This window comes from Peromyscus leucopus, chromosome 15 (assembly GCF_004664715.2).
Source record: "Peromyscus leucopus breed LL Stock chromosome 15, UCI_PerLeu_2.1, whole genome shotgun sequence".
NCBI lineage: Eukaryota > Metazoa > Chordata > Mammalia > Rodentia > Cricetidae > Peromyscus > Peromyscus leucopus.
Genome location: NC_051076.1, coordinates 49,559,934 through 49,584,276, shown reverse-complemented (window position 1 = coordinate 49,584,276; position 24,343 = coordinate 49,559,934). Strand labels below are relative to the sequence as shown.

Sequence of the window (24,343 nt, the reverse complement as noted above, 5' to 3'; positions counted from 1 at the left end):
ACATGTAAAAGTGGAGTGGAGAGAGATGGTTTTCTAATCACAGTGAAAACCATTCAACATGGAAGCATTAAGGATAACAGGGCCTTAGGACTCACTACAGCCGGTAGTGAGATATTTCTAGCTATATTAAGAACACTCTTGGCTGGGTGGTGGTGGCGCACACCTTTAATCCCAGCACTTGGGAGGCAGAGGCAGGCGGATCTCTGTGAGTTCGAGGCCAGCCTGGTCTACAGAGTGAGTTCCAGAAAAGGCTACACAGAGAAACCCTGTCTTGAAAAACCAAAAGAGAGAGAGAGAGAGAGAGAGAGAGAGAGAGAGAGAGAACACTCTTTTCACTTAAAAAAAGTAGCATAGGAAAATATCTTATAAAGACTTGAAGTGCTTGTGGTGTGCTTAAAAGAGGTTTGAATGCATTTTCATCCTCAAGATGTATTTTATCTCATTTCCCAGAGACCTATATTGAGACAGGGCATTTCTTGCAAGTCAATGTTTTACCACTTGGGAATGCTCAATGCGTGTGTTAATAATTATCCTGGGCACCCCACTCTACAACTGGCTCGTCATTCATGCGCAGAACCAGGTAGGACAGGAGCTGAAAGAGGTTTTGCCACAGTAAGAGGGACACATAAAAGGAAAGGCTGCTTACATCCAGTTCACAGCGCTCGCCTGAGAAGGCCACATCACAGATGCACTGGAATCTGTTGACCAAGTCCCTGCACAGGCCTCCATGGAGGCAGGGATCAGAAGCACACTCATCGATGTCCTCTTCACACCTTGAGAATGAACGGAAAAGCAGAAGCCCAGGCAGGGCTGGGTGAATAAGTGAGCTGTGAGATGGAGCGATGGTTTGTCTCTCTCCCTAACATGGCACAGAGTGATCACCAATTCTACTCAATTATACATACTGGAGAATTTCAAAGATTCCTCAAGAGCCCTTTAATACATTTTGAGGTTTGTGGAAATTAGTCACAGAGATGGACAGACATGGACACACACGTTGATTTAATTAGAATAAGAAAATGACTGCAAATATTTAGAAGCCCTGTTTGCCCCTTAAGAACACTGTTGGGTTTGCTGCCTTATAAATGCTAGCTTTATTAGGAAGACACTGGCAGGGTGACTTTGCTGGCCTGGCATCTACAGGTCAGAGGAAACCCTGACTGTGAAGGTTCTGTCTCCGACTTGGTTAATTCTGGGAGATGCTGAATTATTTTCCTTTGAAATTACATTTTTTTAAACATGAACAAAAGTAAGAAACCAGCTAATAAATCTGTGTTCTAGTGGTGACGCAGAACTCTGAATGTTCTAGTAAGTGCTTTCAAATACGACTTTTCTGAAAGAAGTAACACCCACACTAAGGTATTTGAGTACCGGGACACTGTCTGCCTCCTTTTCTTCCAACATTTTTTTCTTTTGATTTTTTTTTTAATTGACTTATGAACACAGAAATGGCATGCACTTGTGTGGCAAATGTGTGTGTGTGTGTGTGTGTGTGTGTTAAGTGTATGTGATATATTGATACTTTGGTGTAATGTTCTTATCAGGTTGAATAAAATGGTAGCACATCTTTCTATTGTCCTTTCAAATTAGTTCTTCTTGGGTTTTGGAATGTTGTTATGTGTAGTGAACAAATCCTTGTTCTGGACATCCATGGATTAATTCAGTAGTTTTACCTATCCTGTGCTAAGGCCTCAGGGCAGAGCAGTGGTAATGGCATTTGTATTACTTTAGGAAACTCATGAAATCTTAGCCCCCGGATCTCTGCAGAATAGCTTATGCTGTAAACTGTTTTTAATCTCCACTTCCCCCAAAGTAGAACTTCCATGTGTGCTAGAGACTTCTCACCAGGCTCAAATGCAAGGGCTGAGGTAGAGGAGCTGGGAGATCCCTGGTGTGACAGAAACAGCAACTTGTTCCAAGGAAAACAGCTCCTTATCCACAGATACCAAGCATAGCTGAGGCCCTATTTTCCTTTTATGGCCCTGGCTTCTGGGCTGGAAGGAGGCTTCTCTGATTAGATCCCAGCCAAACTTGACAACTCTCAGGAGCTTGCCAAGCACTCTGTGTCCTGGGTGGCCAGCGCTCACACCATCCATCATCTGAACCTGCTGGGATGACACTATGAAGCTGGAGGCTTAAGCAGGCGGAACAGCTTCTTCATATCCTCCACTGTGTGGAGATCTTGCTGCTCTAGGCCTTCGGGAACTGTCTAAACACTTGTAGTTCTTCCTTCTGCTACTCTTTCATTTCCTTATCAATTTCTGTTTTGAGCAAAAACAGTTGATACTTTCACGACAAATGCCATTGAAGCTATTATTAGAAAATAATATGACTGAGTTTAGTGGCCCATTCCCAAAATCCCAGCAACGGGACAAGACAGACAGAAGGATAACAGCAAGTTTAAGATGAGCCTGACCCATGTAGCAAGCTCTAGACAAACCAGAGTTAAAATGAGACCCTATCTCCAAAAAAAAAGTAAAACAAACAAAGAAGATGATAATTAATAGATGGAAAGTCAAAGAAAAGTCATTAAGCTCTTCTGAATTGACTAATGGTGCTTAATGTGTTTGCAAAATCGGGATATATTAAACATACATTCACTGTTTGAAATAATTTTTCAACAATGAAGTTTAATAGGATGAAAATCCCCCCAGGAAAGAAATGGAAATTAGTAACCCTTTCCCCATCTTAGTAATTTAAATGGCAAGAATGAATTTGAAAATTGGTATGTATCAGAGGAAATAGAAATACTTATAGCAAAAAAATGTTCAAGGTATTGGATGAATCCTATTCATTGTATTGTTAATAGGAGCTAATATTAAGCCAGGAACAAACCAGCATTTAAAGATAGTAAAGAGTTATCTACATTTAGGACAAAGATATATTTATAATATTTGGAAGATGTAAAACCAGAGGTCAACTGAATGCTGAGTTAATATAATAGCTGCATGTCATATTGTGATAGACTGGAAAGTGGATGTGACGTCTCTACTTCCTTTCACACACAGATATATCTAGATGTCTGTATCTTATTCTAGTCTCTAGGAGATGGAGGAACACATTGTGTATTTTGTTTTAATTGTACTGAGCAAACACTTACTCATGAAACCACGGCAGCATTCCCAATAGAGGAGCACAGGCTTTGACGGCAGCTCAGCTTCATTGTTGCACACATCTATTTCAGCATCAATCTGTCACTTAACCTTCATTCACCTTCACACACACACACACACACACACACACACACACACACACACACTGAAAACAAAACCATCTTGCCTGCAGAGCTCTAAGAAGTAGGGATGATATTGTAAGGTGCATGGAGCAGTGTTAAACAAAGGTTATGTTTTATCTGCATGCGTAATGCCTGTTCCCACAGACTCCTATTTTGTATCTGTTTGGGGGATGGAGATCTCTTTGGAGATCTGATCAAGGCAAGGAGAATGTTCTCTCTTCCCCTTTACTACACTCCAGCCAGTCAAATGTATATACAACTTGGCTTGCATCCGCAACTGGTCACAGATAGTCTGATTCCAGTGGCAGACCATGAGCAGGTGAAGAGTTGAAGGATTCTCTGTGAAAGGAATAGTTAGTTCCCTGGGTAAGGAGTACGTATACTTTAGGGTGTAGTTAATCGTATAAGGTATCTTTTAAATGCATTTTATTTTACTCTAAAAGTAACCATATTTTAAAATTATATAATAGAGTTAGTTGGGGGAGGGGAGGACTCCATGAATCCAGAAGTACTTATTGGAAAGAATAATAAAACATTATATATTTAAAAAAATCATATTTTCCTATTTGAAGTCTTGGCTGGTAAAATATTCTGTACTTTGACCTATACTGTAATCTTTCTTCTTTTCTATTGCTTGATTCTGTCTGGACCTATATTTCAACATAGATTTTCCTGTGGGAACTGAAATGAAAAATTGGAGGAGAAAATGAACTCTGGGCAATCCCCCTGTTCTTTAGCTCAGAACTTTTGTCCATAAAGTTCTAGTGTGACTCACCGCTCTCCAGTGAAACCTGGCCGGCACATACATTTCCAGTCCTCCTGGACCTCGGTACAGTTGCCTCCGTTGGAGCAAGTGAGATTTCTCTCCTCGTTCCCACAGACTGTCGAGGGCAATCTGCTGTGTCTAGAGAGATAAAAGTCATGGCCACAGCTGTTTATCTTGTTCATTTCATTCAAAAATTTTTTGAGAAGTTCATATATGTAGTCAAAGTTAGGCTAATTAAGGACTGAAGCTGGAGGAATGATAAATGCTGGATTGTGCTGCATTGTATAAATACCACGTTCTTCAGCAAAAAGCCCCTGCTGGAGGCTTCTGCAACCAACATGGCCATCCATCTTCTATTCTCCACAGCGGTTCCTGCATGAGATAAGATCTACGGCATGGGGTAGCAGTAAATTTAGGGCTGGGAAGGAGCTCGCATAGCTAGATCTGCAGCTGCTTTTCCAATAAATCAACAGAGGCCATAGGAAAATTGCATCTCTATAAAGGCCAGGAAAGCAAGGAGAACACGCTGGTACTCAAGCACTCATGTGATTTCTCTGTTGGCTTTCAGAGCTGAACTACAGTTGCCCTGCCAAGACTTGCCTGCTCCCTCTCTCATAATTCATAGCTTTGCACAGTGCAAGCCAAGTGCTGTCCAGGAGGTTTGTGTATAATACTCAATGTAACTGCATGTGAGTTCAGCATGTGGCTCCTTGTACAGCAGCAAAGCTGAACGGGCTGAAGAAGCCACATAAAAGGAAGAACAGACTGTTAAAAGCTAAGAAAACACTGCTAGACAAAAATCTGTAGGCTTGAAACAGCTGATTTTAAATAGATTTTAAAAGTGTTGCTCAGGTCCTTTGGCTGTGTGTGTGTGTGTGTGTGTGTGTGTGTGTGTGTGTGTGTGTGTGTGTGGTGTGTGATCAGATACAGAATAAATATTCGGGAAGTGGAAAGCAACTTCACTCTCATTCTGTCGTGCACTGAAGCTAACACAGAGAAATCCAGCAGCATGATGGTATAAGGGCGTGTCTTTTCAAGAGAGCTAATCAATTCCACTTCAAAAAGAAAATAACATAACGACATTTCAAAAGTGTCAAGATTGTCTATAGCTCTAAAAGAGGTCACTAGCAATGCAGATCTCCAGCTGTATACACACCTTGGCTTCATAAACAGCCTCTGAAGAGTTCATTAGAAAGGACTCTTGAGAACTTTATTCTTTAAACTTGACTTTGGTGAGTCAGATGGGAAAACGTTTCAGAGAACTCGTTACGAGGGCATATATGTTTTCTTATCCATTGTCACTGTGTAAGACTCCTAATTTTGATCCCAATTTCTCTTGCTTTTAACCGGGTACACTACTCATTGACAAATGAGTCTGTTGACTTAGAGGACATAACATTTATTAAATAACTGGAACACTTAGACTTCTCACTGTGCCTTGCTATCATGCATTCTGAACACTAATAGGTGCTGTGAAGATGAACACAATCTCTTATAGGTGTGGCTGTGTGTAATGGCTGCCAAGACAGTCTACCCCTGAATTAAAGTGATGTCTACAGGCTGCTCCACTCCAGATATTCTTGCCCAAGTCCTGGGATATATTATTTGTTAATAACAACCCTCTCACCTCCCTACAATGACTCAATTATTTAATAAATGTAAGACAGTGTAAGTTGTAAAAACAATAACAACACTGAAGCAATGTGACTTAGAAGGAAAAACTTGTTTTCTATCTCTGCATAGCCTAAAAGTGAGGTAGTTGCAAGAGCAATAGACTACTATTGCACTTTTAGAAAAAAATGTGATATTCTTTAAAATGGGCAAAATCAATGAGTATTCTTTCAGTGGCATGCTGAGCATTATATAAAGGCCACTAGAACAACTGATTTTGTGTTAGTGTATGCCCTAAATTTTCTTTATTAAGTGGTATTATGACTCTGTAAGTTATACAAAATAAACATTGTGTTTCCTGTCTGGTTAAAAAGCTGCTATTCATAGTTGTAGAATATTCGACAATATAATCACCTCTTTACATGATCAAATTGTGATGGGAGTGCTCAAAGCTAACCTTTTCAGCACATATGGATATTTTAAAGGGAGATCTTTCTGGTTTGATGAGGAAAATTCAGAGCATAGCCCCCGAAAGACTGAGCTCTGCATGGACTTTGTGCTCACCTGCAAAATCTCCCTGTAAAATTTCCCAAACAGAGGCAAGAATAGCCATGAGTCCCACTGACGCAAGTGGCCCCATTTGCACACTGATGGCTCTTGCAATTGTCTGTATTCACTTCACAGTTCACACCAGTGTATCCAGGCTCACACCTGCAGTGGTAGGCGGCAACTCTATCAGAGCAGTTGCCATGGATACAGGGGTTAGAAAAGCATTCATCAATGTTGATTTCACAGTGTGTTCCTGACCACCCCGAGAGACAGGAACACTGATAAGAGTTATAGCTGTCTCGGCAGCTTCCTCCGTGCAGGCAGGGGCTGGATTGGCAGGCATTTAATGGCAAGCAGCCAGTAAGGACCGCATTTGTAGAGACTTTGAGAAACTGCTCTTCCTGAGGCTTAGTAATGAAACCATGAAGATTTTCAAAGTAAGAGAGATAGATGCCTCCAATTTCTATTGTGCTCAGACAGCCCCGTGGGCCTTTCATATTGTCAAAAGCTTTGTCACCCACATAGATGTCTGTGTTGTCCTTCAAAAAATTCAGGCTTCCAGTAGCAATTGTGCTGGTCACAAGAGGTATTTGGTGGTCTACCTCCATCTGCCACCGGGAGGTCTGGGCCAGTGGGTCTATCATGGAGAAAGTCACTTGGTGCCACGTGCCATCATTCACCAATTGTAAACTCATCAGATGCAGCACAGAAAAGCTGTTGCCACTTTGCAATTGAAATGATAATCTGGAGTCTTGAATGCTAATGTTAAGGAACTCGGGCTCTTTTTCTGCGTGCAGTATCATTACATTTGTATCACTTGTTCTGAAACCAAAGGTGATGTTGGTGAGTTCTCTGGTAATATTCCCATTGCTTCTGAACAATATTTCTCTTCTTAATCCACTGAAAACAGCATTTGCAATACCTAAAGTGACAAGATGGGACTGGTTGTTACCTTCATTCATGATATTTATCATCATATCACTGATGTCTGTATGGTTGACACATTATGTATTGTGCTAGAGGCTATCAAGTTGTGCTTTATATATATATATTCATTTCTTTACAAGAGAAGAACTTCAGATTCACAGAATGTGAGTAATTTGGTCATTAAAAAATAAAGCCAGAATGTCAAACTTGCCCATTGTAATACTAAAACTCAACTCATACCTTTTTTTTTTCAATTAAAATCTTCAGGAATGCCAATTATTGTTTTCCATTGGCTTATGTAAACGAAGTTTTGATTATCCACTTCAAAAATAAACAACTAAACACATAGAGATCAGGAATTTAGTTTCGGTGACATGCTAATTAGTTAACAATGGTCTTTGGCTTCTGATAAAGTTCACCAACATGCAGCTAACAAGAACATTCATAATGATGGATTGATTTAATGCTGCAAAAAACTCCAATTACGTGCCCAGGTACCAACTTGCCACCTATGACCATGTAACTTCATGTGGTTGGAAAAAAATAGAAAACAGTAGCACTTTGCATTCACATATTGCACCAAATATAGCACTTTTGATGGTCTTACTGCATTTATTAATCTATTAAAATTGCTATAGCATCATTAATTCACAGTTTGTTCTATCTCTTAAAATATGTAGCCCTATGTCTGCTTATAGTGTCCTATATACACCCTTGAGACAGGAGGAGAAATGGAAGTGCCCCAGCTTTCCACCAAACCTGTCAACCTAATTAATAGTGTCCAGCCAGCTTTCTTTTCAGCATTACAACACACACCCTGTCCTTATTCCTTCCAGAGGTCAGGCTTTCAAGTCCCGTGTTGGGTACCATTCATTTTCACTATTTTTAGTCATTTTCCTATGTGCACCCATTTTTTACTCTGCACTAATATTTACCTTCTCTTTGTGTCATTTTCCCCCATTACAGTACAAATATGCTATGACTGCTGAGAATTAAAAAAAAAAAGAAGAACCCACAAGACCCCATAGCACTACTACCCTGATTGCCCTCTTATTTCTCAGTTCCTGTTCCCATAAAGGCATTATCTTAATGCTCTGTGTACTTATTCCAATTTTCTCATCTCCCATTTTCTCTGATTTTGTCCTTAGCACTTCACTGAAATTGCTCCTGTCAAGGTCACAATGACTTCTGCGTTATTCAATCTAGTGGTCAATTTGCTGTTCTCACTTTTCAAGAGCAATGATCTGAAAACATGGTTGGGGACCTTCCTTGCCGGGCTCTGTACCAGCCACCATCACTGGTCCTCTGAAAAAGTGCTTCTGAGTTTCCCTGCTTCTGTGGTTGCTGCAGATGACTCTAACAACCACTTCTTAGTTCAAGACAGAAATTCTAAACAGCATGCTCCAAGTCTATGGGATCTGACCCCTGCTTCACTACTTCCAGTTCATAGCATTCTCTTCCTCAGTCACATGCCACAGTCACAAAAGCAAGGAGCTTGTCCCAACCCAAGCCCTTTATACTCTCTGTAACTTAAACCTGGAATATCATTTCTCCAGCGCTCCCCATGCTCAGGATCTCCTCAGGGCTGCTGTCTGATGGAATGTCACCTTCCCTCAGCCATCGAAGTTCAAATAGGTCTTCCTTGCATCCTCCTTCTGGTCTATTACTGATTTATTTCATAGCTCCTGTTGCCATTGGAAACAGGGTTTTACTCGCTTTTTTTTTTTTTAACTCTTTCTTCTCTAGTGCATGAGCTGTATGGCATCAGATGTCCTTTCTATAGAAGTGTTCATTCAGTCCCTTCCCTGAGATTATTGCCTGGTCTTCAATAAGTGTTTATTGAGCATTATTAAGGGAATAATCTGGGGAATTACATCACATCTTACTTTGGAAAGTGAGACAATGATTAAAATCACATCAGGAGGAAAAAAGTGAAAAATTCAAGCACTATAATTTAAATATAGTGTTTGACTAAATTTTTTAAAAAAAACTCATTTGATTTCACTGTTCGTTTATTTTTTCCTTACCAGATTTGGGGAAGGAATGTGGGAGGGAAGGGGGTATAAACAAATATCTTATTATGTATTTTTTTTATTATGTATTTTTTAAGCAAATGGTGAGCCATCCAGTCTCATCATCTCTTTGTGGTCTATCATGCTTTGTAGATCTATTTAGCAAGTCTGCCAGAGATGGTGGAACCACCTCTTGTGATCTGGGGAAAATGCTCAATACATTTTTATATCTTGCCTGTGCTTTGGGAAGCTTTGCTTCGATAAATAATGCTTGTCCCTAGAGAGCTGTAAAATTTCAAATCTTTGTTTAAAACTTGCTATGACCAGGAGATCAAGTGAACTAAAGGTAAACTATGAGCTGTATCAAGACTGCTTTAGCCAGGCATCGTCTTCCCAATGCACTTTGCTGTTGCTAATGGAGAATAGGAGACTTTAGAGCATATCTTTAGAACCACCATTTCTGAATAATGAGAAGGGATTCAAATTTAATTTGAACATAGAGCATCGGTTATATATGGACTGTGTATTATTTGACCTCAGGGGGAAGACAATATATAAACCATAGTGCTTAGTTCAAAATCATGACCTATATTCAGATTAGAAGATGATTCACAAGGAGGGGAACAGTACTACAAAGAGTAAGCCTATACCTAAATCATATCATGATACATATAGGGCATACACAAAGAAACATGCAGAGTAGGCATTGTTTTCCCTATTTTAGACACTAGGAAGCTTTAGATTATGGTGGCCATGTGCATAATCAGTGAACAGCAGCGAGGCAGGTGTGCACGTTTACTGTGTTTTCTCAGTATCGAGAAAGCAAAGGCAGATATTGTATGTTTAGTTTTTCACAAATTAGATTAAATAATCAAAGAGCTGGGTTTGTTGTTGCAAAGGCTCATTTTCTCACTCAGAAACTAGGGCCAGTGGTCATGATATTGGTCACACCAGGCTTATTAAACTTCTCACATAGGTTTCTCTAAGGTGTCTATACCTGAATTCTTTTCTTCACTGTCTCTTGTTTGGACAATTGAAATGTACCCACTAAACTGGATGGACAACAGCTTTGAATGTTACCTACATTCAAACCCTGGAGGAACCAGCTGGCACTGTGCACTGGGAGGACATGGGTTGAGTTGACACCACTGAACTTCCTCGCAGGTTTTCCCGGTCGTATTTGCAGGGCAGGAACAGGAGAAGTCATCCCACAGGGAATAGCAGACACCTCCATTATGACAGGGGTTGGACTGAGAAAAAAAGAAAATCAAAGGGATGAAAAGCAATGGCAATGAAATATGGAAATGTTAAAGGTGAGATCATCTGTTACTTTAAAATGCCAATTCCCCCTACATCTTTGCAATTTAGATGCTTTGCACATTGTTAATAATATAGAATAAAGCTGACTACTACCGTTTCCATTTGCTTACTAAAAGAGCAGAGGAAAGAGCAATAGACAGAGGTATGGGAGAGATAAAAGGCAAAGAAACAACAGAATGAAAGAGTAAAAGAGATACTATAAAACTGATCTATGGCACAAGGAGGATTATTGAAATATAATGATGTTCTCCATAATTTACGAGTTACATGCACTTTGTACACATTTATTATCACTGGTTAGGATGATTATTATGCCTGGGTGCCTCTAGTTGCCCAAGATCCCATAACCAGGTGAAATAGTGAGGACTGGTCCTCCATGTCCCAGTTTAACACCTCCCTCCCCATCAGCAACACAGTATTAGTTCAGTTCCCAAGGCCACTCACAGAGCAGTCAAAATAAAAACATTTTTAAAGTATTTGTTTAGCACCTGCACTGCATTTATCCAAGGTCTATTAGTAAATGATTTTGCCTAGTTATATACCCTCCTTTCTTTCTTTATACTTCTGAGGATAAAACACAGTCTTTAAGCTTGCTAAGCATGTACTATACCACTGAGCTACACACTGAGAACATTATGTGGTTTTATAAACCTTAATTTCTTCATCTGTAAATATATAAATAAGATAACAATGTTCCTTTCATATAGTAGTCTTTTGAGTATAATTAAATGGATTAATTCATGTGACATCACTTCAATTATGAGAAAAATATTACTACAAGAGTATTACAATAGTTCATTCATGTATATTAGAACTGAGTCTTGTATACAGTAATTATTGGGGCTCATGGATGGTCAAGTCATGTCAGTGTGTTTCCTTCTTTTACCCCGAAAGGTCATGAAGAGCTAACCATCTCACGTATTTGAAGCTATTTAGAAGACATGAAAAGTATTTGAAGCAAAGCACTGGCTCTGAGAAATCATATGTCAAAGGATTTCAAAAACAACTACCAAAGGGAAACTGAAACTTTCTGGTTGACTTAATGGAAGAAGCTGGGCATTGACATCAAATTTAGTGGGATCTTCTAAAATGAATTGGTTTGGCTAAACCTATAGAACACCATTAAGACTTTGTAGCTTAAAATACTATTATTCTTAGAGAAGTTGATTATTTTTGGGAGCAGGAGAAGCATGTGACTGAAGTTATGTTGGCTGTGACAGATTCATGATGTCAATAAAAATCAATGTCACATTTTCATCGTTTGTTATAATTCTACTAATCTTTCCTGAGATATGTAGATGTAAACTATTCCATGACTGGTGGGTGATCAGCATTTTGTTCATATAAAGTGGTTCAGTGGGGTGTGGTGGCATATACCTGTAATCCCCACCCACATATGGGAAAGTGAGGAAGGGAAGCTGTGAATTCAAGTCCATCCTGGGCTACATAGTGAGTTCTGTGTCTCAAAAACCAAGAACAAAAGCAGAATGGTTATGATAAATTAATAAATAAAATTTTAGTATGCACTATGTGTATAGTTGATATGCATTACCCTACCTACCTTACAGATGTTATCTCCAGGACAACCTTGAGTCACATTGACAAGAACTGGATCATGGTATCCATTGCTTGTTGAATTGGGGAAGAATTCCAGATTTTGGTTGTTTAATCTTACGTCTTGAATACAGCCTTTGAAGAAGCCACCATACACTTCAGTCTTTTGTCTTTCAGGCAGGCCACCAATGAAGATGACATCTCCTCTTCCAATTGTCCATGCAGGAACAGAAATAAATCCTAGGTTTTGTGAAGACTCATATAGTTTAATTTCATTTGGTTTGATTTTCAAAGATATTAAATGGGCATTTCCATCGCTAAGAAAAAAATTCAACACTACCTTGGGAGGGCCTGGAGTTTGCAGTGCTAGGCTTCCATGCTCTAGCCAGACACGGACATACTGGTAAGTACTGTTTTCCAAAGCCAGAAGTAAGCCCGATGGGTGGCGTGTTCTGACAAACATGGAGAGACTAACGTTCTGTCCATGATTCTCATCAACATTAAAGATGGCATATCCAGGGGAGTCATCCTTGCCGAATCTGCCTGCTACATACTCTTCAACATCAAAATAGGGAAGGAGAGAGAGAAAGAAAAATCTTTACATTCAAATGTGAGAAGAGACAGAAGATGGGATTTTTGCAGGCACCCACAACCAGAAATTCTGCAGTGATCAACTAAAGAACATTCCCATCTCCTCTCTAAAATCCAACTGAGGAAACATTCATCATGGTGAAAGAAAGATGTGAGCGTGAGCATGTCATGAATCTCTGTGGGGCACTGCCCAGGTTCTCTCTGCTGTGTGGAGGTATGCTAAAGCAGACATCTCATGAAGTTGCACTGCTCTGTATAAAGACAGAGGCCAATGGTAAGATTAGCAAGCTCAATTGTGGGAAGGCGCCCCATGTAGTAAGAGACAAGGCAGTTGGGGAAAGAGATTTTAGGGGGGTGAAGTGTTCAATTGCGTTCACTGACTGAGGTCAAGTATGAGAGGGGCTGAGAGCTGACTATTGAATTTGCAATGCAGAAATTATTGCTGAGCTTGACAACAGCACTCTCGTAAAGATATTGCTGCTTTGGGTTTTCACATCTCAGTTGTAACCAGGAAAAAAAAAGATCATATCCTATCATGGTTAGATATCATCACCAATTGAAGTTTGTGCGATAGTAAGACATATTTTAGTTTAGCTGAACCACAGTGAATCTTGCTTAGACAACCATCTGTGTTTGAAGACCTTCTGCATAAAAGGCTACATTTTCAGAACTCTGACTTGATTCCTATAGGAGCATTGCATTGTGAATCTGCATTTGGACACCACCTGCTCCAGGCAACTACAGGTAGCTTTCAAAGGTACTGTCAGATAAAATAACCTCTTTGAAGAGGTTAACATCTCTGAACACACTGTGGCACTTTTGTATAGGATAAAATGCTTAATAAGAAAATTGGGCTCTTGAAGCCCTTGAGTTTTGAGGGTAGGCACAAAAATCCGTCAAGCTCAGGGGGCCGGGCCCCTGCTGGTCATCCTAGGATGCCTGCAGCATCACTTTGTGGATCAGAATAAAAGACAGGATGCAGAGATGGGTTTCTTTTTTTCCTTAGAAACTTGACTCTCCAGTAATCCTATTCTTCAGAAATCACAAGCAGGTAGTCGGAGTGTGTGATGTGCTACATGATTTTAGAAACACCATAAGCCACATAGGAAGGACTTGGCTACGAGCATGGGAGATTTGATTCTAATACACATTTCCGATATGTTCTAAAGATGTATGGATGGAAAAAAAATAATTTGACGAATTTCAATGATGGATGGACTACAGGATGGAATGTAATGAGAATAAATCAGAGGCATTTATACTTAAATGTGACTCATCAGCTTAGGATAGAAGAAAGAGAACTCTGTAGCCTCACAAATGACAATGACTAACAAAAGGCGACGTGTAAACAATGCACCACACAGTTAATGTGATGCTAATATGACAAATGACAGCATATTATATAGAAAGAGGAAAGCTATGGCCCTATGTCACGGTGTCATCAGGCAACTTAGGTATCACCTTTTAGAGAGATGCAAATGTATGGCAAAAGGAGCAGGCAGCCGATGAAGTCTCGGGGCCATGCCATACGGAGACGCTAGAGGGAAGTAACGTGTGTAGGAAGGATGATGGGAGTGGTTGCTGGGTGTGAAATATTTTTCTTCAAATGTTTAGGAATTCCCAAGAAGAGATATTAATCCTTAAGTGAGAACATCCCCAATGAAAACTGTTTGAGAAAATGACAGCTTTGGGTAAGTCTCGGTCAAGATAAATGGAACGAAGTAACTGCTTGGAAATTTGGAGCAAGATGGAACAGAGAATTCTGTTTCTGAAGTAGGTTCAAAGCAGAGGTTTGCATGAAGCTACTGAATGAAGCCCTATCAAGCCTAACGGAGGAAGGTAAACATCTACAAGTTGCTTTTTAAAAATAGATACTTTACAAATAAAGCAAGAGATGTGTGATACATGCCTTTAGAACAATATTCCAGAACCCCTGTTCTGACACATAACACAATACGTAAGTTGTTAGCACGTCAGATAGTTCAGGGCCCCATGCAAACCTCAAAACCTCCTTACAGGGCATAAATGATTTTTAGGAATATCAGCTTCAAGATATTCTCAATCTCTATACCTTTTGTGTTACTCAGACAAGAAAACCCTCTACTCAGCCTGTCTTCTTCTTTCATTGTGTTTGTCAGTGGTAAACACTGTTCCCAAATCATTATTTGGGGACTGGAGAGGTGGCTCATATGGTGAAGAGCACTTGCTGCCCTTGTAGAGGACCCCGGTTGGTCCCAGTAGCCACATCAGACAGTTTAAAACTATCTTTAGCTCCCGCTTCAGGGGATCTTCAGACCTCAGCAGGCACCTGCCCTAATGAGGTATATAAATGACCCCCTCACACACACATAAAACAATAAAATATATTTTAAAAAATCATTATCTGGGTGGCTCGCTCTCCAGATTTTTAGTATGTCTCATCTTGAATATATATATATATATACATAATTTATATATATATATATTAGCAAATATATATGTATAAAATATACTCTAAGTTCTCATTTGTACTCTTAAGCATTTGTGTGTATATGTGTGAAAGGAATGAAATACAGAAAACATTCCCTCATAGATACCAGCAGTACAAAATATTTTAACTTGGTGATTCAGTGGTGATATGAAAAATATAACTTTGCTTTAAACTTTCCCCAAAAATTTCCAGAAAGGAAGAGTTTTATGAAATTCCTGCCCTATATTCTTTTGATGCCCCAAAGTAGGGTTAAACAGTTGCAAACAGTATGAGGATAGAGGATGTAATCACACTCAGTGTGCGTAGAGGGGTATAATCAGACTATTTAGGGAATATGGAAAGTGTAACCAAATCAGGAATTTGGTTTTAAAAGTTCATTATTTTCCAAGTTAGAAAAAACTATAAAGAAAACCAGAACCCACTGGATTGGCATCTCTTGAATCTGTTTCCTAGGACAGTCAGCATCCCCACGGTCAGTGTTAACCTCACGGGTCACCGCATCTGGAAGCCAGTCAAAATGAGTCCGCATCTGTTTGTTATTTTGTATATGTAGTAAAAATATTGCCTTGGGTCAATTAGATTTTTCTTCAAAAAGTGGACCGTTTCCTCGGCATAATTTCACCTTTTCTCCTTTAAAAATAATCACAAAACAACTCGCCATGCCATTTAAAATATTACATAGGGCAGCAGATGCCATGCCTCATTGTCAAACAGGTCCATGATTGTAATGAATATTGTGGTGAGGGGTAAACCTGCGAATGGTTTCTAATAATTCTTAGCCATTGAACATGGAGTAGGGTATAGGCTGCGGCTGGTTCTAATTTTACTTCATATAAAACAGAGGAGACTATTTACCAGATGCTATCCTACTTGGACTTATTCTAAAATGGTGGAGTAAATTGCAGCCGAACTTCAAAGCTGTCTGTTAGAGTTCCCTCTCAGGCCTCTCAATGCACGATAATAATAATAATAATAAAAGTGAGCAGATATGTATTGATTGCTATCAGTGGCAGTCTTTGCAGAGGTGCTGGAAGTAAAGGAGTTGAAATACATTTCTAACTGATATGGTAGAGGAGTAGGATCGACTTGTGTATGCCAACTACTGAGTTTTACTGATAACACATTTCCTGTCTTCCTTCTGTCTCTACTGATGACATCTCTCTGTATTGTACATAAGATCTTGGAAGAGATGGTTTTGAATAGAACTGATGGCTTGTCAACCTGCTAATCTTAAGCACGATTCCTAAGGAAGTACAAACTTCATAGAGAGGAAGCAAGGAAGTGGATATTCTTTGAGACTCTTGCAGGCACAGGATGCAGTACCAGTATGTGGCTCTAAAGTTTTGTGTCTAAAGCTCCCAATTCTCCCAAACATTACATCTTGTCCAAATAAGGTTTTTCACCCATTTCTGATAGACAACAAACAGCAAAGTTCTAAGAGCATTTTACCAACTAGATGAAACACTATTTTGATAGGAACTATTAGCTTATTGTAATTTATTATTATTATTATTATTATTATTATTATTATTAAATACTTTTCAGCCCAAGTAAAGCTTAGCTGTCCTCTGAAACCAACTCAGAATTAATACATGTCACCGCTGTTTCCTTTTATCTCTTAGTGAACAAGCGTCAGTGTAAGGCCTGAGGGCTCCTTATGTTTCATAACAGGCGGTAGCTGCCTGGGTGTTTCTGAGATGGCTCTGCTCTGAGGCACCGCACGGCTGGGCACCCCACTCCTCTCACCTTTCAGGCAGTCGGAGCCTGTATAGGGCCTGTCACATTCACACTGATAACCCTGCCACAAGTTGATGCAGCGTCCTCTGTTTTGACAAGGTTGACGTTCACACCAGTCCTTTCTCGTGCAGCCTGCTTTGACGTTTTGTGACAAGCTAGACGAAATGTTCTCCAGAGTGATGTGGTTCGAATCAAATTTAATATCTTGGAGACAGCCTACAAAGGAAGGTGTGGACGGCACATTATAGATGTTAAGCACAGATACACTGTTGCTGGTTGTTCCCAATGGTAAGCCACCCAAAAAAGAGTTCGGAGAAGCACATATTGACTGATGATTCTCAACTGGAAAAGAAGTCTTGGTTGTACATTTCCCCTCGCAGGAGCTGCCAGTTAGGGTAAGGGTTATACTTTCCGCAAATGTTACCTCCACCGAATGCCATTCTCCATCACTAGTGTTGTGGGAAATATATAGAATCACCTTTGACTGATTCTGGACTTGTATTGATAAGTGAACACAACCGTTTAGCAATTCCAGCTTCATAGACATATCCCTGTTGCCTCGGAAAAGGAGAAGTGTGTTTAGTTGAACAGTCTGAAACCTCAAGGATATGTTACAATCTGACTGTCTGGTTGTATGTGAGCCACTTGTGACCCACAGGAAGCCGTTGCCCTCAAAGGAAAGTGTGGTATCAGTTCCACACAGTGTCCCAGCATAGCCAGAAGGACATTGACAGGTGAATCCATGCTGGCCATTTTCAAAGTGAGGGATGCATTTTCCATTATTGAGACAGTGGTGATGAGTGCAGCCCAGGAGAACTTGAGAACAGTCTTCTCCTCCATAAAAGGTCCTAGAAATGTCATCCAAGGGGCAATGGCAGGTATAATTTCCAGGCAGGTTCTCACAAGTGCCACCATTTTGGCAAGGGTTTGGTAGACATTCATCAATGTCTTCTTCACAGTGGATTCCTGTTAAATAATAAACAATAGGTTAAACATATACATACTCACATAGACATATAGAATCAAATCATTAGTAGAAGTTTCATTTTAGATAGAATCAAGAAGTTCAGACCAAGTTCATGGTTATAAGTGTGATGGAGTAAAACGTTATTTTTGAGGAAAACCAAAATCAGTTATATTATTCTACACATACTGTGAAAAGAGCAGTCATGGCAGACTTAGAATTCTTCTAGGAATAGAACATTTGTCAATTATAGCAATCATCTCAAGCTACCATTGTCAAGTACACATATGGCATTAACATGAAAACAAAACAAAAAGAGGAAAACTGCTTTTGGCAATGATCCTAGATTAAAAAATGATGAATTTGTGGATGCTTTTCTATGTTCCTGTTTATCCTGTTATTTTCCTCTCTTCTATTTGGAAACAGTGATTGCTTTCTTATTGTATCATCCTGTAACACTTAGAACCAAAGTGTGCCAGATGTATAGACACAGACATCTCTCACAGCAAAGCTCCTCAGGCAGATGGAAGGGCCCACTCTTTTTCATGCATTCCTATACAAAATAAGACATCTATTCTACAAGTTCCCACTGAAAATTTTTATTTTGCTATGACACAATGTTGGTCTTGATTTCAAGAAAAATAGAACAATATCCATAAAAGAATTATTAAAACTATTTTAATCAAGCTGACAAGAATGTGACAGTGTACTTATTAGTTTTTGTCAATGTGGCACAAGCTAGGGTCACTTGGGAAGAAGGAGTTTCACTTCAGGAATTGCCTCCATCAAAATGCCCTGTGGGGGCATTTTCTTGATTAATAGTTGATGTGGGAGGGCCCAGCCCACTGTGACTTGTACCATTCCTGGACAGGTGGTCCTGGGTTCTAGAAGGAAGCAGGCTGAGCAAACCATGAAAAGCAAGCCAGCGAGCAGCGTTCCCCGCTGGTCTCTGCCTGAGTTCCTGCCTCCGGGTACCTGCTTTGAGCTCCTGCCCTGGCTTCTCTCAATGATGGAAAAGAATCTACAAGCCAAAACAAACCATTTCCTCCCCCAATTTGCTTTTGGTAAGTATTTTATTTCAGTTGCAGACATCAAACTAGGAGAAACAGTTTTTAGGAGTGGCTACAAAGGCAAATGAGCAAAACCAAATTGACATATGTTGTACACTATGATTTTTTTTCCAGTTCATCCACATTGCATTTCTGTTCCCAGCCATTTGCGGTTTGCAAGGCACATGTTCTTAACTCTTTTTGCAGAAGAAATTGATGTTTAGAAAGTCAAAAGACAAAGTTCTAAAATATTTCTACAACCTAAACCTAACTCATGTTTTCAAATCCAGTCTGATAATGACTTAACTGATAATCATGTATTACCAGTCATTCTGGGTACTAATATGTGTATGATATTTTCCCAGTTAGGCCAATACCCACATTTTTTATTTTGTACATATGATACTAGTATTATAAAAACAAAGAGAAGGAGGAAAAGTCTTCTTCTGGTAATGACCCTAGATACAAATGTGGACTCTTTCCTCAGGCACTGTGCTCCCTGTTATTTAACTTTCTATTACAAACCTGTCCTACAAAGGTTCCCATCTTGAGAGTGTTGGGCGCAAAGCACAGCTAGGCGATGCGTGATCTTTAGCAGATTGAATCCTTCACTTTGAAAGTCTTACTTTCCTCATCAACAAAATAGGAACAAAAATGCCATTTACATGACAAAGATTTTCACAGGCTGACTCAAGTCATGTAAAGGACTGAGAATCTGTTTGCTGTGCAAGTTCTCAATAGATGTTGACTATTACTAGAAAGTAATAACCAGAAGATTTACCCTCACTGGCAAAATTCAAATAGTGCTTGGTCACTGAAAGATAATTTACAAAGTGTGGGTTACTTGTTCTGCCCTACAAATCAAAAAGTCTTGAAATAATAATATAAAGTAAATATGAGAATTACAGTGTATTTAGTCTAGAATCTCATTAGATTCTAAATTCCGCTAGGGAAAGAAAATGTGTTTTATTCATTAATCAGCATCTAAGCCTTACTTTAATACTTGGCTCATATGTGAAAATCCCAAGAACCCCTAAAACGAAAGATTCATTTGATAATTAATCTTTTAAATGATTAATTAATGATTTTCCTAAAGTAACAAATCTTTTATAAGGGATTAAATCTTATCCGAAACCTAAAGTGTACTTTCTATGTATGCTTACTAATTTAGGAAATGATAATTTTTCACTGCCCGCCAGCACTTATGTACCAGACATTTAGGTAATTGACTGGGAGGTTTCCATCATACTTATATTTTACCTTACTTGGATTGATTTCCCAGAAGCTCTGCTAATTCAAAAATATTTTAAGTTCTGTGAGAATGGTGAAGTACTATAATTTTACTTAAAGTCTCCCACAGTGCTGGAACAGTGCTGAGGGCACGTGTTATAAATACTCTATAAATAGAAAGAATAGAGTTGGATGGGATTGATCTGTTTTATGGATGTAGAGAATGAATATAACATGATAAGTAAAAGTTAACTATAAAGGAGTATTCTAAAGAAATTTTAACTACATCAAGAGTTTGATTTTTGTATTAGAAGAAATTTTCCATAAATTTGATTTTTACATATTTGTACAAGAAACCATGCTGGTTTCTTGTACAAACCAAAAGAAATTTTGTATTTCACCAAAAGAAATTTTTGCCAGGCATTGTAGACATGCTCCTAATCCCAGTGTTTAGGAGGTTGAGGCCAGTCTGGGCTATACAATGAAGGTTAGGATAGCCCCAGCTACACAAAAAGACCCTATACCAACAATAGACACAAACAGGAAATTTCTTTATAGACACACAACCTCAAATTCCCTCCCAAGAACATTTATCTACCCTTGAAATTCACTTAAGCTCTAAAAGCCTGAAGCTTATTATTGTGATAGTCTGCATTTTAATTTCTCCTAGAATTTAGTTTGGTACCTACAGCAAAGCATCTTAACAACTAATTAAACATTCAATTTACAGCTCTTTAAAATTTGCAAAGTACGACTCCGTGTGTGTCCTACTCTCACAGAGTATTGTGGGAAGTGGATGGATGTGGAAGCCAAAGACCGGGCTTTGATGTTATTACAGTATAATGGTGCGACATAAATGTGATTATAGTATAATGGTTTGGAATTTATGAGAATACGTTGCACACAGCAGCCTTCCAATGGGGGCAGACAATCTGTAAAGAGCAAACTCAGGCACCGCCAAACCATATTTAGATAAATTCTAGTGAAGGATTTGAATCAGAGACAGTGGACAACACTGAGACGTTAAAACTAATAATTAAAATCAAATAAACAAATAGCAGTGTCATTTAGACCATGCACAAAGTCATGTAGGCATCATGAAGCGACAATGAAGTCTGACTGAGCTTAATGAAGGTAGGAAATGTGTGGAAGAAAGTGGCAGTGTGGGTAATTGCACACCCACTGAATTACTGAATTGCACAGGTAAAAAAACGACTGTAGCCTAGCGGCCTCACTTCAGGATGGCCTGGAAAGGTTTAGGGAACTAAGGTTGAATCTACATTTCAGATATAAATCAGAGGGGCCAAAAAAAAAAAGTCATTATGTGCACAAATTAGCAAAGAAACAAAACACGCTGGATGGAAAATATGAAGACATCCCTAAGCGGCGGTTGTGTTTGGCAAACAGGCTGCCATGGAAGATTCATGGAGGAAGATCAAGTCAGAAAGCTTAGCCCAATGCAGCCAGATCAGAGAGCTGGAGCTTACAAAGTTTTTATTGTTTTATTTACTTACTTATTTACTTTTTGGCAGTGGGAAACGAGGGGGTAAACGTGGGCTGGAAGACCAATGTGGTCCCTTCCAAAGGTCAGTCCCACAGGGATGAGCGAAGAGAAAGAAACTAGAGACAGGAAGACGCGCCAGAAGCAGTTAAAACTCCACAAGGAAGATGATCAAGGCTGGAAATAGAATGTTTATTTCCCTCTAGTTCAAGTTGTCTTGAATTGTATCTGTTCAGCATATAAATATCGACGACAGTACTTTCTATACAGTTGTTATGTATTTTTATTACCCCTAGAATATACAGATATCATCTTTCACAAAATACCAATCACCTGGCAAAATATTTCCCTTATATATAAAAAAATTAAATTTTGCCATCACTTCAAAAGAAGGGAAGAGAAAGCCTGTGTTGATATTAAAAGTCTGAAGGATACATAGAATAAGTGAAAGCAGAGGACTGCCGAGACGTGTGCTCCTGTCTGTTTAAAATCAGATCTACAAACATCACACCAAATAATGTCAGATTATTGGATGAGCTCGGTCAACTAAGGGTGGGAAAAAACACATTGAAAATTCTTTCCCTGGAGCTTGAGAGATGGCTCAGTGGTTAAGAGCACTGACTGCTCTTGCTGAAGACCCATGTTGGACTCCCAGCACTCATACAGTGGCTCATAGCTGCCTGTAGCTACTGTCTCAGTGGATCTAATCCCCTCTTCTGACCTCCACAGGGACCAGGCACACACGTGGTGAACAGACATACATGCAAGGCAAACCATTTCATACAGTAAAAGTAAAATATAAGACACAAAAATTTTAAAGAAAGAAAAAGAAAATTCCTTCACTGACTATCTCACTGACTGGGCAGAGGAAAAGGTCTGCTGCCTATGAACATAAAAGGATTAGGTGATATTCATGGGATTACACCTGTCTTTCCATTGGTGGTATTTTAGTAGCTGTTATTTGGTTGCTCATGTCCAAGTGTTGATGAATGATACAGATTGCTTAAAGTTTAGTATTGTTTTAAATCAATTTCGTTAACTAAAATCTTACTACTTATTTTTCTAAAATTCTAATATAGCACATGGTTCTATAGTAGTGCCACATTTAAAAATAATCATGACAGAAAAATCCCCACCACCTGGTAAATTGCAAACATTAATCAGAATACATAATACTTGTATTCTGGGAGTCAGAGCTGGTGGCACATACCTGTAACCCAAGCCTTCGGAAAGCTGAATTAGGAAGATCCTGACCTTAAGGACAGTGTGGGTTACTTGGTGAAACCCTGCTTATAATTGTCTATAAATTGACTTTGCCATATTTTTCACTGTAGGTCATGTTGCTAATGAAATACCTTGTAGAAAAATTGTTTCTATAAAAACAAAAAAATTTGCATTTTGATCTATTTTAATTACTTAGATATTCTTTTCAAAAATATAAATTCAAGATGGAACTATAAATAAAAACACATAGGTTTGTTGTATGAATATATCCACTTTCTCTTGCTCAAACTTCTACTTTTCATATACCAATAGTATCTGTTATAGCACTAAATATTAGTGATTAAATAAACACCTTAAAAACTGTAGCAACAATACCAATTATCTTATCTAAATAATAAGAAGAAAGCAAGTTACCTATAAGCATCACCATTAAAATGTGAAAACCTTGTGTCCTGTCTCCAAACATATTTCTGTAAAAAGTAAAAACATCAGCCAATCAAAGTCTACTAGGTCGACCGGAACTGTTTCTGATATCCTTGTGCTCTTTCTAAAAATGTGGGCTTGCACTTCTCAGGAGAATGTGAGGGCTCAGCTTTGACTCGCTCTCTCTCGAGCTGGATCAGTGGGGCTTAACATAAGACTCAGCTGTGCCACTTACCAGGCAGCGTTGTTATATTTTTAGATCTGATCCTCACAGGACGCACAGTGCCTCCCTTTGTAAGTCTCCTTAGTCAATGTTAGTAAGATCTTGACATTGAGCAACATTATTAGGGAACCTGAGGAAGCTCCATACAAACTATGATGAAGAGAAACTGATGTGGAAAATCATCATGTCGGGTGGTGGTGGCGCATGCCTTTAATCCCAGCACTAGGAAGGCAGAGTCAGGCGGATCTCTGTGAGTTCGAGGCCAACCTGGTCTAAAAAGCAAGATCCAGAGAGGTACCAAAACTACACAGAGAATCCCTGTCTCGAAAAACAAAAACAAAAAAAAATCATTACTTGATTTTATTTTTCTTCACAATGAAGGAAGTGCTGTGTTGCTCTTTTGTTTGATTTGTTTCTTTGGGAGACTAGGGTCTTGTTATGTCGCTCTGACTGTCTTCCAACTCATGGATACTGCTGTGGTCAGCCTCCATTACACCTGTGTTTTTTAGGGGGCTTGGTTCAGTCCCTACCACTGAAACAAAACCAACGCCCTCAAGACAACAGGTCTTGAGTTCACAGAATGTTTAAATCTGTTGACTCTGGTAGAGAATGAAAAGGAGAGGAAGATGAAGGGAAACCACAGAGGCTTTCACTGAGACTCCAGTGGGTGTAGCTTGCCCTCCATATCTGTGAGTACCACCTCCAGGAATTCTCCCAACTTCACCCCAGGCCTACTAACAAATATGAGATCTGTTCTGAAGATCTATAGACTCTTTATTATTGTTGATCAAGGGATACTGTGTAACACTCATCTACCCAGTATTTCTATTGCATTAGTCATTATAAGTAATCTATAGGTAGTTTAAAGCATGCAGGGCCTCTGGCTGTTGGCAGTTATTCAAGTACCACACCACTTCACATAAGTGACCTGAACATCCATGGATTGGGGATCATCAC

General features: G+C 39.2%; 1 protein-coding gene across 1 annotated transcript in view; it reads right to left on the bottom strand.

Annotated features, from left to right (window-relative positions):
* Positions 1 to 24,343, bottom strand: part of Crb1 (crumbs cell polarity complex component 1) — a 192,690-nt gene that overhangs the window by 34,740 nt on the left and 133,607 nt on the right. The window contains exons 6-11 of the mRNA XM_037211361.1: positions 16,782 to 17,738; positions 11,982 to 12,529; positions 10,185 to 10,350; positions 6,177 to 7,083; positions 4,011 to 4,139; positions 647 to 773 (exon numbers count right to left, since the gene is read on the bottom strand). Of these exons, the coding sequence (XP_037067256.1) occupies positions 647 to 773; positions 4,011 to 4,139; positions 6,177 to 7,083; positions 10,185 to 10,350; positions 11,982 to 12,529; positions 16,782 to 17,738 (2,834 nt within the window). The remainder of the gene's footprint in view (positions 1 to 646; positions 774 to 4,010; positions 4,140 to 6,176; positions 7,084 to 10,184; positions 10,351 to 11,981; positions 12,530 to 16,781; positions 17,739 to 24,343) is intronic.